Here is a 14,614-nt window from a genome sequence, read left to right on the forward strand (position 1 = left end):
TGGCTCAGTGGTTTAAAGTCTCTGCCTTCAGCTCAGGTCGTGATCCCAGGGTCCTGGGATCGAGCCCCATATCGGGCTCTCCGCTCCTTGGGGAGCTTGCTTTCTCCTCTCTCTCTCTGCCTGCCTCTCTGCCTACTTGCGATTTGTCTGTCAAATAAATAAATCTTAAAAAAAAAAAAAAAGGAAAGAAATAATATTCAGGAAGTCCAAGCTGGGGGCTCCCAGAGGCAGCAATTCTGGACTCTTTTTAAAGTGTCAAAACACCCAAAGGAAGGAAAGGAGCCTCAATGAAGTACCTATTGTTAAAGGAGCATCCCAAGGAGCACCTGGGTGGCTCAGTGGGTTAAGCCTTTGCCTTCAGCTCAGGTCATGATCTCAGGGTCCTGGAACTGAATCCGCATCAGGTTCTCTGCTCAGCTGGAAGCCTGCTTCCCCCTCTTTCTCTGCCTGTCTCTCTGCCTACTTATGAGCTCTCTCTGTGTCAAATAAATAAAACCTTTATTTAAAAAAAGAAAGGAGCATCCTGAGAATTGACAGTGAAGGATAATTTAATCTTTCTTACAATATATTCTCTCATACAGCTCTCAAACTTGTTAGTCGCGGGAGCCCCTTTACAACTCTTGAAAACTCTCTTTGTGAGTATATCCATCAATATTTATATTAGATTGTAAAAGAAAAATTTTAAACACAGTAATACAGAAGCACAAATTCCATTAGCCCTCAGAGCAGAAGTGAAATCACTCTTTTTGGTTTTTTTAAAGATTTTATTTATTTATTTGACAGACAGAGATCACAAGTAGGCAGAGAGGCAGGCAGAGAGAGAGAGCGAAGGAAACAGGCTCTTTGCGGAGCAGAGAGCCGGATGCGGGGCTCGATCCCAAGACACTGGGATCATGACCTGAGCTGAAGGCAGAGGCTTAACCCACTGCGCCACCCAGGTGCTCCTGAAATCACTCTTTTTGTTTTTTTTTAAAGATTTTATTTATTTATTTGACAGAGAGAGAGAGATCACTAGTAGGCAGAGAGGCAAGCAGAGAGAGAGGGGGAAGCAGGCTCCCCACGGAGCAGCTCGATCCCAGGACCCTGAGACCACGACCTGAGCCAGAGGCAGAGGCTTAACCCACTGAGCCACCCAGGCACCCCTCCTGAAATCACTCTTAACTGTAGTCTCAGACAACTCCATGGTGAATCAAAGTGAGTAATAGCAAAAAAAGGAAGTAAAGTCTCAGTATTATTAAGAAAATAGTTTCAGGGGCACCTGGCTGGCTCAGTGAGAAGAGCATGTGACTCTTAATCTTGGGATTGTAAATTCGAGCCCCAGGCTGGGTGGAGAGATTACTTAAAAAATAACAAACAAACAAACAAACAAACAAAAACTTAAAAAAAAAAAGTAAAACAAAATTATTTTCTTTTTTTTAAGTTTTATTTGACAGAGAGAAATACAGCAACAGAGGGAACACAAGCAGAGAGAGTGGGAGAGGGAGAAGCAGGCTTCCTGCTGAGCAGGGAGCGGATGCGGGGCTCGATCCCAGGACCCTGGGATCATGACCTGAGCCGAAGGCAGACGCTTAACGGCTGAGCCACCCAGATGCCCCCCCCAAAATTTTTTAATTAAAAAAATAAATATTCATTGAGGAGTATTTAAGGATACATTCGTTCAATAATTCAAGCAACTATTTTCTACGTGTCAGGCACCAGTCTAGATGCTGGGAATAAACAACCCTGCAACTTGTCATCCCTGTTAGCTCCGAACCAAGCCAAGCAGTCAGTGAACTGTATACTTATACACTAATCTGGGTCTTCGGACAATGTTCACTGGCATTACATGAACCTGGATTGAGAAGAATTATAAGAAGAAATCTTTAAAAATTCACTACTATGTTTATTACTGGGATTGTCCCCCTCACAAAACCACAGGGTCCCCACCATGAAGACCAGTGATAAAAATTTTCACAGATCTAATGATCAAGGGGGCACCTAGGTTGCTCCATCAGTTAAGCATCTGCCTTTAGCTCAGGTCATGATCTCAGGGTCTTGGGGTCGAGCCCCTGCTGAGCAGAGAGCCTGTTTCTCCCTCTCCCCCTGACTGCCACTCCCTCTGCTTGGTGTGCGCTCTCTCTCTATCAAATAAAATCTTTAAAAAAGAAAAAAAAGAGAGAGAGAGAGATATCTAACAATCAAAAAAAGTTGTACTTCTCTTAAACAACATGTGTTTGGAGGCACCTGGGTGGCCCAGTCAGTAAAGCATCTGCCTTCAGCTCAGGTCACAATCTCAGGGTCCTGGGATGGAGACCCACATGGGACTCCCTGCTCAGTATGCAGGGAGCCTGCTTCTTCCTCTGCCCACCCCCACCCCCCAACTCCTGCTCTCACCCTCCCTCTCTCAAATAAATAAATAAAATCTTAAAACACACACACACACGCGCGTTTGATTTTATAAACACCATGAATCTGGAAGTTGAGCTTTATTTTCTTCTTTGCTTTGTTTGAGAAAACTCAGAGCCAAAAATGGAACCCATCTTTAGTAACTATACTGTGTTTCCTAGTCTATATACTAACTTTGCCACAGGTTGTTTATTATTATTATTATTATTAATTTAAGATTTTATTTATTTATTTGACAGAGAGAGACACAGCGAGACAGGGAACACATGCAGGGGGAGTAGGAGAGTGAGAAGCAAGCTTCCCGCCGAGCAGGGAGCCTGATGTGGGGCTCGATCCCAGGACCCTGAGATCATGATCCAAGCCGAAGGCAAATGCTTAATGACTGAGCCACCCAGGCATCCCTGGTTTATTATTCTTTTCTCATTTTTTCTTTGCCTTAATACCTTATTTTTAATCCTTTAGCCTTATACACTTAAAAAAGAGGCAAGAAATAAACAGAATTTGATGGCTGCTTTTTTAACATAAAATTGTGTGTACTTTCTATGTGCCAGGCACTATATATACTAAGCACTTTACAACCCTGTAAGGATTGGACTTCTTCTTTTAAATTATTCTTTTTAAAATTCTTTTAAAAGATTTTATTTATTTATTTATTTTTTTAAAAGATTTTATTTATTTATTTGACAGAGAGAAATCACAAGTAGATGGAGAGGCAGGCAGAGAGAGAGAGAGGGAAGCAGGCTCTCTGCTGAGCAGAGAGCCCGATGCGGGACTCAATCCCAGGACTCTGAGATCATGACCTGAGCCGAAAGCAGCGGCTTAACCCACTGAGCCACCCAGGCGACCAAGATTGTATTTATTTATTTGAGAAAGAGAGAGAGCATAAGCAGGGGGAGTAGCAGAGGGAAACGGAGAAGCGGGCTCCCACCAAGCAGGGAGACTAGCTTGTTTTTATATATTTTTTTTTAAGTAAGCACTATACCCAACATGGGGCTTGAACTCACACCTCTGAGATCAAGAGTTGCCTGCTCTACCAACTAAGCCAGCTGGGTGTCCCAGGGTTGAACTCTTATTATTTCTGCATACAGCTGAGGGAACTGAGGCTCAGTTCATTAACTCACATATGATCTCACAATTGTCTGTGACAGAGTTAGGATTCCAATGCAGCCCAACCATTATACCTAGGCATATATACAAGTTAACCCAGGAGCAGATAAGGTGAAGGAGAGGGTGGGGAAGTCCACACACACGATGTGACATTTAAGCTAAGAGTCTTAAAGGAGGGAGCTTGCCAAGGAACAAGGAGAAAGTATTTGAGAGAGAGAGAGAAATCATGTGCAAAAACCCAAAGCAAAGAGAGAACATAAGTTCTGAGAACAGCAAACAGAACACAAAGTTACATTCAGCAATTTACTCATCATTCAGGATTCACCAGAAAGTTAAGTCATTTAATATTAGACATCTGAGAGGTCCATTATTGAGAATTTCCATGGCTGCAGTATTAAACTGTTGCTGGGAAGAGAGGCAGAAGTGAAATAAAGGCAGTCTCTTGGGGGGGGGGGCACAAAGGGAGGGGGCAGAGGGAGAAGGAAAGTGAGAATTCCAAACAAGTGCCATGCTCAGCACAGAGCCCGACGTACGGGCTCGATCCCATGACCCTGAGATGATGACACAAGCTGAAATCAAGAGCTGGATGCTCAACCACTGGGCCACCCAGATACCCCAAAGGTAGTCTCTTTGTATCATTAGGCTAAAAAGTCTGAATTACGTTCAATAAGCAATGGGGAACCACAGAAGGATTGAAGCAGAAGAATTACAAGATCAACTTGCACAGCATGATGAGTGAATTACAGATTTGACGTAGAGAATGCAGTCAGGCCACAGCAAGAGAGGGTTAGTGGGGTAATGAGAGTTAAAATCGGTCCAAAAAAACCATGTAATGTAAGCCATATGTATTATTTTTAATTTTTAAATAACCATGTTAGAAAAGTAAAAAGAAAAAAAGTGAAAATAATCTTAGTAATACTTTTAATTTAATATATCTAAAATACGATTTCTTCATATAATCAATACAAAAACTTCGGGGAGCCTGGGTGGCTCAGTGGGTTAAGCCACTGCCTTCGGCTCAGGTCATGATCTCAGGGTCCTGGGATCGAGTCCCGCATCAGGCTCTCTGCTCAGCAGGGAGCCTGCTTCCTTCTAGCTCTTTCTCTGCCTGCCTCTCTGCCTACTTGTAATCTCTCTCTGTCAAATAAATAAATAAAATCTTTAAAAAAAAATAACTAGTAATAAAAAATTTTACATTCTTTTTTTTCATACCAATTGGAAATCTGATGTGTATTTTTACTTAGAATATACTTGTTTTGGACATTAAATTTTCACTGGGAATACTTGATGTGTATATAAATTTCATAAAACTTGTAGATGAAAAAGTAGATTCACATACCCAAATTTTTCCAAACATACTTGAACATTTTCCAGTCAGTCAAATACCAGTCTTTGAACTTAAATTAATTACAATTAATAAAATTAAAAATTCAGTTCCTCAGCCATGCCAGCCACATTTCAAGTGCTTTATGGCCATATATGGCTACCATATTGAACAGTACAGATCCAGAATGACAAAGGACCTTTGGCTGGTATCATTTCTGTCATCAGCATTTCATATCTACTTACTGTTAAGGTATTCTGCATGCTAACATCAGTAACTTGCCAAGTATTAACTAAGACAGTAGCCCTACTGGTCACATCCTCACTACTGTAACTTACTTTCTTTCTAGACCACTGCCTACCTCTGTGCAAAAGAAACCTTCTCATAATTGCTACATAGTATCTGACATGTGAAATGCACCCAAAGATGTCTGTGGGATAGACAGATGCTCTTCATCATCACTCAAGGAGTAATTCACTTGTTTGCAGACTAAGTACACTCTCTGTTTCTATTTCCCTATGCCCTGATTTTTTATTAGACTCTATGTACTAAGTATGATGATAAAAGAACAAGCAGTAAGGAAATCTATTTTCAATTGTATTTTTATTAGAGGCATTACAGTATAATGGTTAAGAGCCCAAGCTCTGGAATCAGATTGCCTGGATTCAGATGTGGGCTCCATTATTTATTAGATGAGTGATTTGGGCCTCAGTTTCCTCTTCTGCAAAATTGTGGTAACAGTACATACTTCCTTGGAGAGTTTCGAGATTGCAGAAGATGATACATATAAAGCACTTGCACATGGTACTCGGCACACAGGAGACATTCAGTAAGCATTAGTTTTTTAATATATTTTAATTATTTTTGAAAGCAAGCTCTATGCCCAATGTGGGGCTCAAACTCACCACCCTGAGATCAAGAGTCGCACACTCTACCAAGGAAGCCAACCAGGTGCCCCCAAATTAGTTTTGTTTTGTTTCTAAGATCTTATTTTTAAGTAATCTCTGCACCCCACCTGGGGCTCGAACTCACAACCCTGAGATCAAAAGAGTCTCATGTTGCACCAACTGAGTCAGCCAGGCGCCGCCAACCCCCTTCCGCCAAATACTAGCTTTTTAAACAAACTTGGTGGAGAAGTTGATATTATAGCTAACGTAAAAAACTAGGATTTCTCAATTACCCACGTCTCTTTCCCATATAATCTTACACACACACACACACACACACACACACACACGGTACAGGTATTACTTTGAACTCAACTGAAAAATCTTGCATGTAGTTATATTTATTACAAAAGAAGCTAAATAAAAAACTTCATCTACTAACAATATGTAACTATGCAGTACGGCATAGGTGTAGCTAAGCAAATGGAAAAACACGAAGCAACACAGAAAGGCATTTTGACTTACCTGCTTTTCCGTTTTCGAGGTGGTTTCTCCACTGTGCCAGTCAGTCTACAAACCAAACAAATAAGATGATAACTAAAAGTAACATACAAGAACACATCTCCTGGTCCTACTGTGCCAGTCGAAAACTCAGTGTACCACCCTCTAGGACCATAGGCTCGCTAAGCTCATACCTGACCTTAAAAACGCCTGATGCTCTGTTTCCCCTATTTACCAAGACCATGCAACCCTGGGACTCACGGTTCCCCCAATGTCTGCTCTGCCCAAACCCTGCACTCCCTGCTAGTCCCTCACTCCATCCTCAGCTCCTATTCGTCACAGCCCCGCTCCCCAAAACCACCCACCTCCACCTACTCATTGTCTGCCTCGTCACCCCCGCAAGCCCCTCCGACCTCCGCTTTCCCGTGCCCACCCCCTCCCGAGCGTGCACTGCCCCTCCGAGCCCCGCCCCCCCAGGCCCCGCGCCCCCCGCATTCCACCGCCCGTCCACGGGGCGCGCGCACCCTGCCCCTCCCGGCCCGGCGCCCCCAGCCTCACCCCTCGGCGTCCCTTCCCTCACACACCCCTCACGTCCGGCCTCGAGGATGCGATCGCCGCCCAGCCCACTCCCGCGTCCCTGGACGCCCCCGAGGCCCCCCCCCCACTCAGCCTGAACCCCCCGCCCCTCCCGTCTCGGAGCCCCGAATGCTTCACGGCCCCTGGGCCCGCTCCCGCGCCCCCACCCCATCCCCAACCCCGACCTCGACCCAGCTCCCGCCCCACCTGGGGGCCAGGCGACTCCGCGGCTGCTGGGGCTGCCGGGCTCCTCTGACCATCCGGCTCCTGCTCCGCCGCGGGAGCTGCTCCGGCGGCCGCAGGGCTCGCTCGGGAAGCTGAGGCGGCGGAGGCTGGAGTAGGCGGAGAGGCGGGAGGAGGGCCTCGCGCCTCTGCCTGGCATGCCGCGGGGCCCGCCTCCACCGCGCCTCTCCCCGACTCCCATTGGCTAGAGCTGTAGTGTGGCCGAAAGCCTAGCAGTCGATTGGACGCGCAGGCCGTCACATCCCGCCACCTAGGTTTGGTTGAGACTGCAGGTGGCGGCGGAGGTGCCTTAGAGATTGCTAGTAGGGCAGGGGAGACCCAAGCGCCACCATGCGCTGGAAAGTAGAAACTGCATCTCAGGCGCCAGACACCTGCCGGCAGGTTCTCCTGGCTCTGCGTCCTGCATTCCACACACCTGCTGGCGCCCCCCAACACTGCACCACGCCAAGACCAAGAGCCAAGCACTGCAATTTCCCAAACTCTGGCAGGTGCAACAGTGCGGTAACTCTCCAGAAGGAGCTTCATTTTGAACCACCTCGATGCGGTCCCTGACTCTACATCATGCTGAAACGGTCTCACAGCTCACAGATACCCTTGATAGAGGATCCAGCAAGAAAACTGCAAGAATCTACCAAAATAAAGCATGTTTCAGATGCTCAGTTCTCTGAAGAAAAGATCACAAGCTTGTGGGCAAGCTTTCCAAGAAAGCAAGAAAAAAATTGCCATGAAAGAAAAATCATCACTGCAAACAGAATTGATGCCATAACTAAAAGCAGTGTGTTCCATTTTGGAAGGACTAAGTAGAATTGATCCTCGAGTGTGTGCTAACCATCCTGTGATACTGCAGATGATCGTAAATTAAATGCCAGTTAATCAATTTAAAAATAAATTTCACTGCATTTTTATTGTTGACAGACCTAAATATGCAATACTTTCAGCACATAGGCACAGTGTAAGTTATCGTTCCTCTTATACTTTAATAGGGCCATCCTTGAAGACACAGCTCATTAACATATAAAATTCTTCCTTTAATGTATTCTACAGCCTCTCCACATTCCACATGAACAGGTGTTTGTTGTTTTTGGTAGATCCTTGGCATCTATTTGAAACTGGGAGGAGGCACCAAACTTTCTTTTGCTATTACCTTTTTATTAGAAAATGTTTTTATGCATCAATAATGTGACAACCTAGAGTAGATCACATCAGCACACTGAGGACAAATCTCTCACTAGCCCTCACAAATGGCAGAAATTAGGATACTAGTTTTTCACAAAACCGAATTTATTTGACAGAAAGGACTTTTATTATGAGATGGCTCTTTTTACATCTTTCATGTTAAAAACGACATTCCTTCTATGAAATAATGATGACAAATTGTACTGGGGGTTCTTAAATGGCTTTGACAAGGGAAAAAATGTTGTTGAACGTCTGTTGGTTCCCATAATTAACATTTTATGTAATCCCCAAATCACCAAACTGTGAACAGCCTTGATCTCAACCAAATCAGAAAAGGGGGGACAGAATAATTTGTCAGACAAGAGTGTGGCAGGTGGAATGGGAGTCCTGGTGGGAAGGGCCATCAACTCACTAGAAGACTAATTTTGAAATATCACTTATTACATTTCTTAAAAACAGGGATTAAAATTCTGTGTGGTTTTCAAGATCTTTCATAACTGGCCAACTCCTGATAACTGGTTCTGCCAATAGAGCTGTGCATTCATTTCTTAAACCTTCCCAAGGGGCACCCTCAAGTCCTATCTTCGTGTCATATGCAAGTTCTAATAATCTCTGCTTCTGTTTTTACTAAATAAGAAATGTACATCCCACCATTCTTGTTCACATTTAATTCAAACTTCTTTTAAGCTTTCCCAATTACTCCATTCTAGATCACTTTCTTCTCCAAATTTGTTGTACTTTCATAAGCTACACTGTATCAGCAATTATATATTACCTTAAATTATTCTTACTTCCCACCTACATTTAATTAAAATGATATATTAGAATGAGCCCTCAATAAATGGCAGCTTTGGGCCAGGGACTGGGTACTTTATATGTGCTATTTTTAATCCTGAGATCAACTCTGTATGGTACTCTCTATTTTAGACACAGAATTTTAAGATCCAGAGAACCCAATTCACGCAGTGTCACACAGCTACAATAACCAATATTGCGTAAGATGGCTTAAGAGGGTTTAAGATGTATTCTCATATGCCCTAAAGAGGTTCAAGTTCCAGCTCTCCTATGCAACCTTGGCAAAGTTACCTATCCTAAATCTGTTCCTTCATCTGAAGGGGGACAGGGAGTGGGAGGTGGGGACAGGTAATACAGTCATAGAACCATGGCAAAGGTAAAGACAAAATAGGGCACATACGGCACTTACCTAAGTTAGCTATTACTGCCTGGCAGAGCTGGGTTTTTTACCTAGATCTGATCCCAGAGCCTATATTCTATACACTATTCCATAATGCCTCTATGCACTCTTTTAGATCTCATTCCCATTTATACACAAAAGCAGAGTGCTGAGAACAATAGTGGGTGTCTAGGGATTTAGTGGAATATACTTATGTAGCAAGTATTCTTGATACACACAAAAAATTCCTCATAAATTTCATGCAATTTGAATAAAGGAAATATTTGAGTGATCCAAGCCAGCATAATCTCTCATGAGGGTAAGAAAGGCAATCACCAACTGACTGATAAGGAAATAGAAAATTAAGAGGAGGAGAATAAGGAACAAACATTCCCCCCGGCAGCTACTGTGTCTGGCACCACACCAGGGGAATTTCCAAATGCTTTTTGGTGTTTTACTACTGTATATTCATCAGCATGAAGGCGCACTGTACACATATAATTGAAAGGGTTGGGATGATCTCATGATGCATGGTTCTGGGCACTGGGTCCAGGACATAACAATGAAACTTGCCTTTAAAGAACTAGAACACTTAGCTCAAAGTCAAATGCAGAACAAGAGAAAGTTTCACTTCTGTTTACTAGTCAAGCAACCAAGTGAAGGAATAAGCATTTTTAATTTAAATTGTGTTATATAAAATGCTAACTTGTCGGGACAGGCTACAGACTATGCATTAGATAAAAGTTTCTGACAAACTTCCTACAATCTTTTTATTAATTTACACTGAGAGAATATAGCACCTTTCATCCAAGGAACTGAAGGTGCTTTACAAACATTAGCATTTAAAAAACAATTACATTTAAAAAGCTGGATCCGTGCTGTTAAATCTCTTCAACTCCAGATACACAATTTTCTGGAGGCTGATGGAAAGCAATTCTATTTCTGACAACGAAAGAGGCTCAGAAAGAGTTCCGATTTGCTTTCGCAATACAGGCATTTTCAAAACCTGGTGTTGGGCTTACAAAGCAGAAACACACCAATCTGAATGCAATGAACAATATTTCAAACCTTATTTCAAAAGCAAAACCCAGGGTTTAAGACGTCACAATCTTCCAACAGTTCTGGTCATCCAGATGGAACAGGAGCTGATGCAGGTTGCATATCAGATGTGCTCTTGATCCAGACTTTTTAGGATCACACCCAAATGAACACATTTAAAGTAGTGAGATATTTCAGGAAAAAGCATTAGCCTATAAAAAGCTAGCCAAGAGCATATCAGGAAAAGGGAAAGGGAGTAATTGGCAATTAAAAGTAGACAGTTCTCACTAGAGCCTAGGACACTTTATTAGAAACCAAGTATTATCATCAGCAAATAAAAATAGTTATTACCCCCATTAATACAACATAAAGGATTTTACATTCAGCCTACATACAGGGAGTAACAGAGCCTCCTGCCTACAAATCTATGACTTCCAAGTATCTTCCACTACATGATTACTCTATATCGTACATAGCCCTTATTTAGTAGAGGGATCCAAATGTTCCTTTTAGGCTTACAAAGTCCAATACATTCACTCTCTCTTCCCTTTACATGTCTAATAGTAAAAACTATTTTTTTCATGCAAAAAAGCCATTACTCAGCTGAAGAGAAAAAAAAAATCAGACAAAATAGAGATGGCAGTTAAGGAATGGACAGAATATTATTGGCACATGCCCAACTAGTGACAAACAAATGCAGTACACCATGACTTAAAAATAAAGGTCACATTACAGGGATAACTAAAACAACTACATCGTTCTAAGCTAAGGAGTGTCAAATGGGAAGGGAGGGCTGAGGTTACCGATTTTATTGGTACAACTTAAAAGCATGGGAGAGCAAGCACTTAAATACAATTTATGGTAACAGAAAAAAACACTGCAGAGAGCTGTTCAAGACCACACCAAGTTGTCTGCATCATTAATTTCCAGTGTTTCACAATTAGTAAAATACATAGCTACATATCCCTGTAAGATAAAAAATACCTTTCCCCCTGAATTACACTGGGGTCAGGGCAGTAACACAAAGCTACTGACCCAACAGTTCAAGTGTGTGCAGCAAATGTCTTAGCCACTTCTTTCATAATAGCTATACAATTAAAAACTAAACAAGGAGCTAGGTGGTTGCAGAAAATAAAAATCAAAATATTATTGTGCTCATTTAATAAAAGAAAAACCCTGATGAAAAATTATGTGCCAAGAAGCTTAGACTATAAAGATTTTTATTGCATTTTTAGGTAACCTGGAAGTTCTTATCCTGAAGGGGAAAAGTTGGTTTTCAAAACTACCTGAACAGATACTAAAGTGCTTTATTAATTGGCTGGCTTCACAAAGATTTCCTGGAATGACAAAAATTAATTATAGTAGTAAAGGGATACCAACTATTTCACAAAATAGTGAATTCCAACATCATTTATGACCACAGTCATAAGAGACACTGGAACACTTGTCCTTATTAAGTGGACAGTTGCATATAAAGAACTGATCATCACACCCTTTGGATATTCAAATTACTTACACAAAGCCGAAACACGGTATCACAGACCTTTACAAAATAGGACAATTTGTTTCTTTCTACACTTTTTAAAATTTGCTTCAAATTACAGTTCACAAATACAAGAGTCCTGACTTTTCAACCTTTCCAGTTGCAGTTAAAAAATGAACACTTTCTAAAAGTTAAGGTCAAGTGTTACAGCAAGAGGAGAATGATTCCTATCGAAAAGTACACAGATTTTACTTAATGATACTCATGATAGATTGTAAACTGGATCGATCACATTCTACTTAACTGGTATCAAATGAACACATCAGCATTACAAGTATTAAATGTTTTTCTATTACTATAGAGAATATAAACCAAAACATTAATATGGCAGTTATGTTCTTTAGGCACAGTTTAGTGATTTTTATTTTTTTAAATAAATAGTACTGAATTTCAGTTGAAGTTTTAAACTCAATAACCAAAGGGTCAAAAACTCTGATTTGGGGGGTGGGCGGGGAGAATAACTTTAAACTAACAATGTAAGCTGTTTAAAATTTCTAACACTTTAACCTATCTGGGTTTTATTTAAGATTACTTTATTAAAAAATACAAGGAATCTGAAAAAAGATCAATACAATTATCTTACTGTACAAAGTCATAAGCTATAGCAGTTTTAACTAAAATTTAAAAACACAACAAGGAGGGCAGCCCTTTAGACCAATTTATTTTATATCCATTTAAAATATCATCCAACAAAGGACAATGAAGTTTACAGCTGGGACAGGTATACATAACTCGAGGCATTTGCAGTCCATCGTGCCCACTGAATAACAACTTTGCTGCTGAAATTTCTTAAAACTTACCAAACTAAAACAAAAGCCTGAATGATACAAAAGGAGGAGCATTTCGGGGTAGTCTGTTCTGTCAATTGGCTTTTTAAAAAAAGAGGAAACGCATCCTGTTTCCCCCAGACCAGTAAATAAGCAAGAGCTACATGCAGCAGTGTGAGAGTATTAAGACATTTCTCAAGTCTTCTCAAATGAGTCCAAGGTGGGGATGGGATGGGGAAGAAAACTGATAGAAAAACATTGCTATAGACACCAGAACAAACAATAAATTTAGATAATTTAAAATTAAAAAAAAAAAAAAAGGCAAGAGGCAGCATTTCAGCAGCAAAGTGCTCGATAAAAAGTATATTGTAGAGGGTAATACACGAAAGTTGGGGTAAGAAGAGGGAGGAAAAATGGGTCAGCAGGATGGGCGAAGGCCTCAAAGGAAATACGGCGTCGTTGTTCTGGGAGGAATAACACGTTCTGAATCTGGAACTGCCCGGAATAACTTTGGTTCTCTTGTATTTACATCTTTGAAGACCATGATCGAAGCAATGTTTCCACAACGATAGCAGTAATTAGGAGCAGACCATACTGTTACAAGCTTCTCATCAAACATAAATTTATAGCCTTCGTGCACTAGTTGGTGTGCTCTGCAGATGAGTTTTAAGTTGTTGATATGAACAAACTGCAATTTAGAAAGGTTTTGTTAAGTATCTAGCACACTTAAGAAAAATCATGCTATATATTTTATGCACACACACACACACGAAAATAAGATTTACATAAAGTATAGGGGTGCCTGGGTAGCTCAGTCAAGCACCCAACTCTTGGTTTTGGCTCAGGTAATGATTTCAGGGTTGTGAGATCAAGCCCCTCGTATGGCTCCACACTGGACATGGAGCCTGCTTAAGATTCTCTCTCCCCTTGCCCAACCCCTTCCCCCTCTAAAATAAACAAACAAACAAATAAATAAATAAATAAGATAAATCCTTTTACTACTAAAGTTCTCATGATTATAGAACCTACTCTACTGGTCATCCCCCTACTTCCAAAAGTACAGAGCTGCTTTGACTTAAGTTATAGAAATCACACAGTCACATAATTTATTAGAAATTTCTGGAAGAGGAGTGCCTGGGTGGCTCAGTGGGTTAAGGCCTCTGCCTTCAGCTTAGGTCATGATCCCAGTGATCTGGGATTGAGTCCCGCAGCAGGCTCTCTGCTCAGCAGGGAGCCTGCTACCTCCTCTCTCTCTGCCTGCCTCTCTGCCTACTGTGATCTCTGTCTGTCAAATAAATAAATAAAATCTGAAATTTAAAAAAAAAAAAAAAAAGAAATTTTTGGAAGTGTTCTGTAAGCAGTATTAGATATGAAATAAAGTTTTTATGGGATAATGGAAAAATATGTTGCTATCCATATTTATCATTTACTGAGGGTTTAGTATGGTTCTTATAAGAATTCTGAGATTTATTCTTCTTTTGTAACTTAAGGAAACAGAGGGTCAGAGCACATAAATAATTAACCTAAATTATGTTGAACCTAACTCTCTAATTCCTTTGTGCTGGATTACTTCCCAATATAAACTCATCCCTATGTCCATATATAATGTGTGTGTGTGCGTGTGTGTGTGTGTGTGTGTTTTTAAATTAAAAACAGCTGAGGGATGCTTGGGTGGCTCAGTCAGTTAAGCGTTTGTCTTCAGCTTGGGTGGTGATCCTGGTGTCCTGGCACATCAGGCTCCTTGCTCAGCAGGGAGCTTGCTTCTCCCTCTGCCTCTGCCTGCCACTCTGCCTGCCTGTACGCTCGCTCTCTGACAAATAAAGAAAAATAAAATCTTAAAAAAAAAAAAAAAAAAAAAACAGCTGAACTTCAAAAGTTGGACTTTCGCTATAT

The 14,614-nt window shown here is 41.4% G+C and overlaps 2 protein-coding genes across 7 annotated transcripts in view; both read right to left on the reverse strand.

Annotated features, from left to right (window-relative positions):
- SCAI (suppressor of cancer cell invasion) overlaps positions 1-7,168 on the reverse strand; it is a 143,147-nt gene extending 135,979 nt beyond the window's left edge. For 2 of the 5 annotated variants that reach the window (XR_014301975.1, XR_014301976.1), the window contains exons 1-2: positions 6,988-7,160; positions 6,229-6,273 (exon numbers count right to left, since the gene is read on the reverse strand). Coding sequence is in view for 1 of the 5 variants with exons in the window: in XM_082695536.1 (XP_082551662.1) it covers positions 6,229-6,273; positions 6,988-7,040 (98 nt within the window). In the remaining 4 variants the exon portion in view is untranslated. Of the gene's footprint in view, positions 1-6,228; positions 6,274-6,987 lie in introns of those variants that run through there. The other 3 variants (XM_082695536.1, XM_082695540.1, XM_082695542.1) reach the window with 3 other exon arrangements.
- A 2,949-nt stretch (positions 7,169-10,117) lies between these two features.
- PPP6C (protein phosphatase 6 catalytic subunit) overlaps positions 10,118-14,614 on the reverse strand; it is a 38,936-nt gene continuing 34,439 nt past the window's right edge. Inside the window, exons 7-8 of one of the 2 annotated variants that reach the window (XR_014301977.1) lie at positions 13,073-13,409; positions 10,118-12,730 (exon numbers count right to left, since the gene is read on the reverse strand). Coding sequence is in view for 1 of the 2 variants with exons in the window: in XM_082695596.1 (XP_082551722.1) it covers positions 13,161-13,409 (249 nt within the window). In the remaining variant the exon portion in view is untranslated. Of the gene's footprint in view, positions 13,410-14,614 lie in introns of both variants that reach the window. The other variant, XM_082695596.1, reaches the window with a different exon arrangement.

Source organism: Mustela nivalis, assembly GCF_964662115.1.
Source record: "Mustela nivalis genome assembly, chromosome: 13".
Taxonomy (NCBI): domain Eukaryota; kingdom Metazoa; phylum Chordata; class Mammalia; order Carnivora; family Mustelidae; genus Mustela; species Mustela nivalis.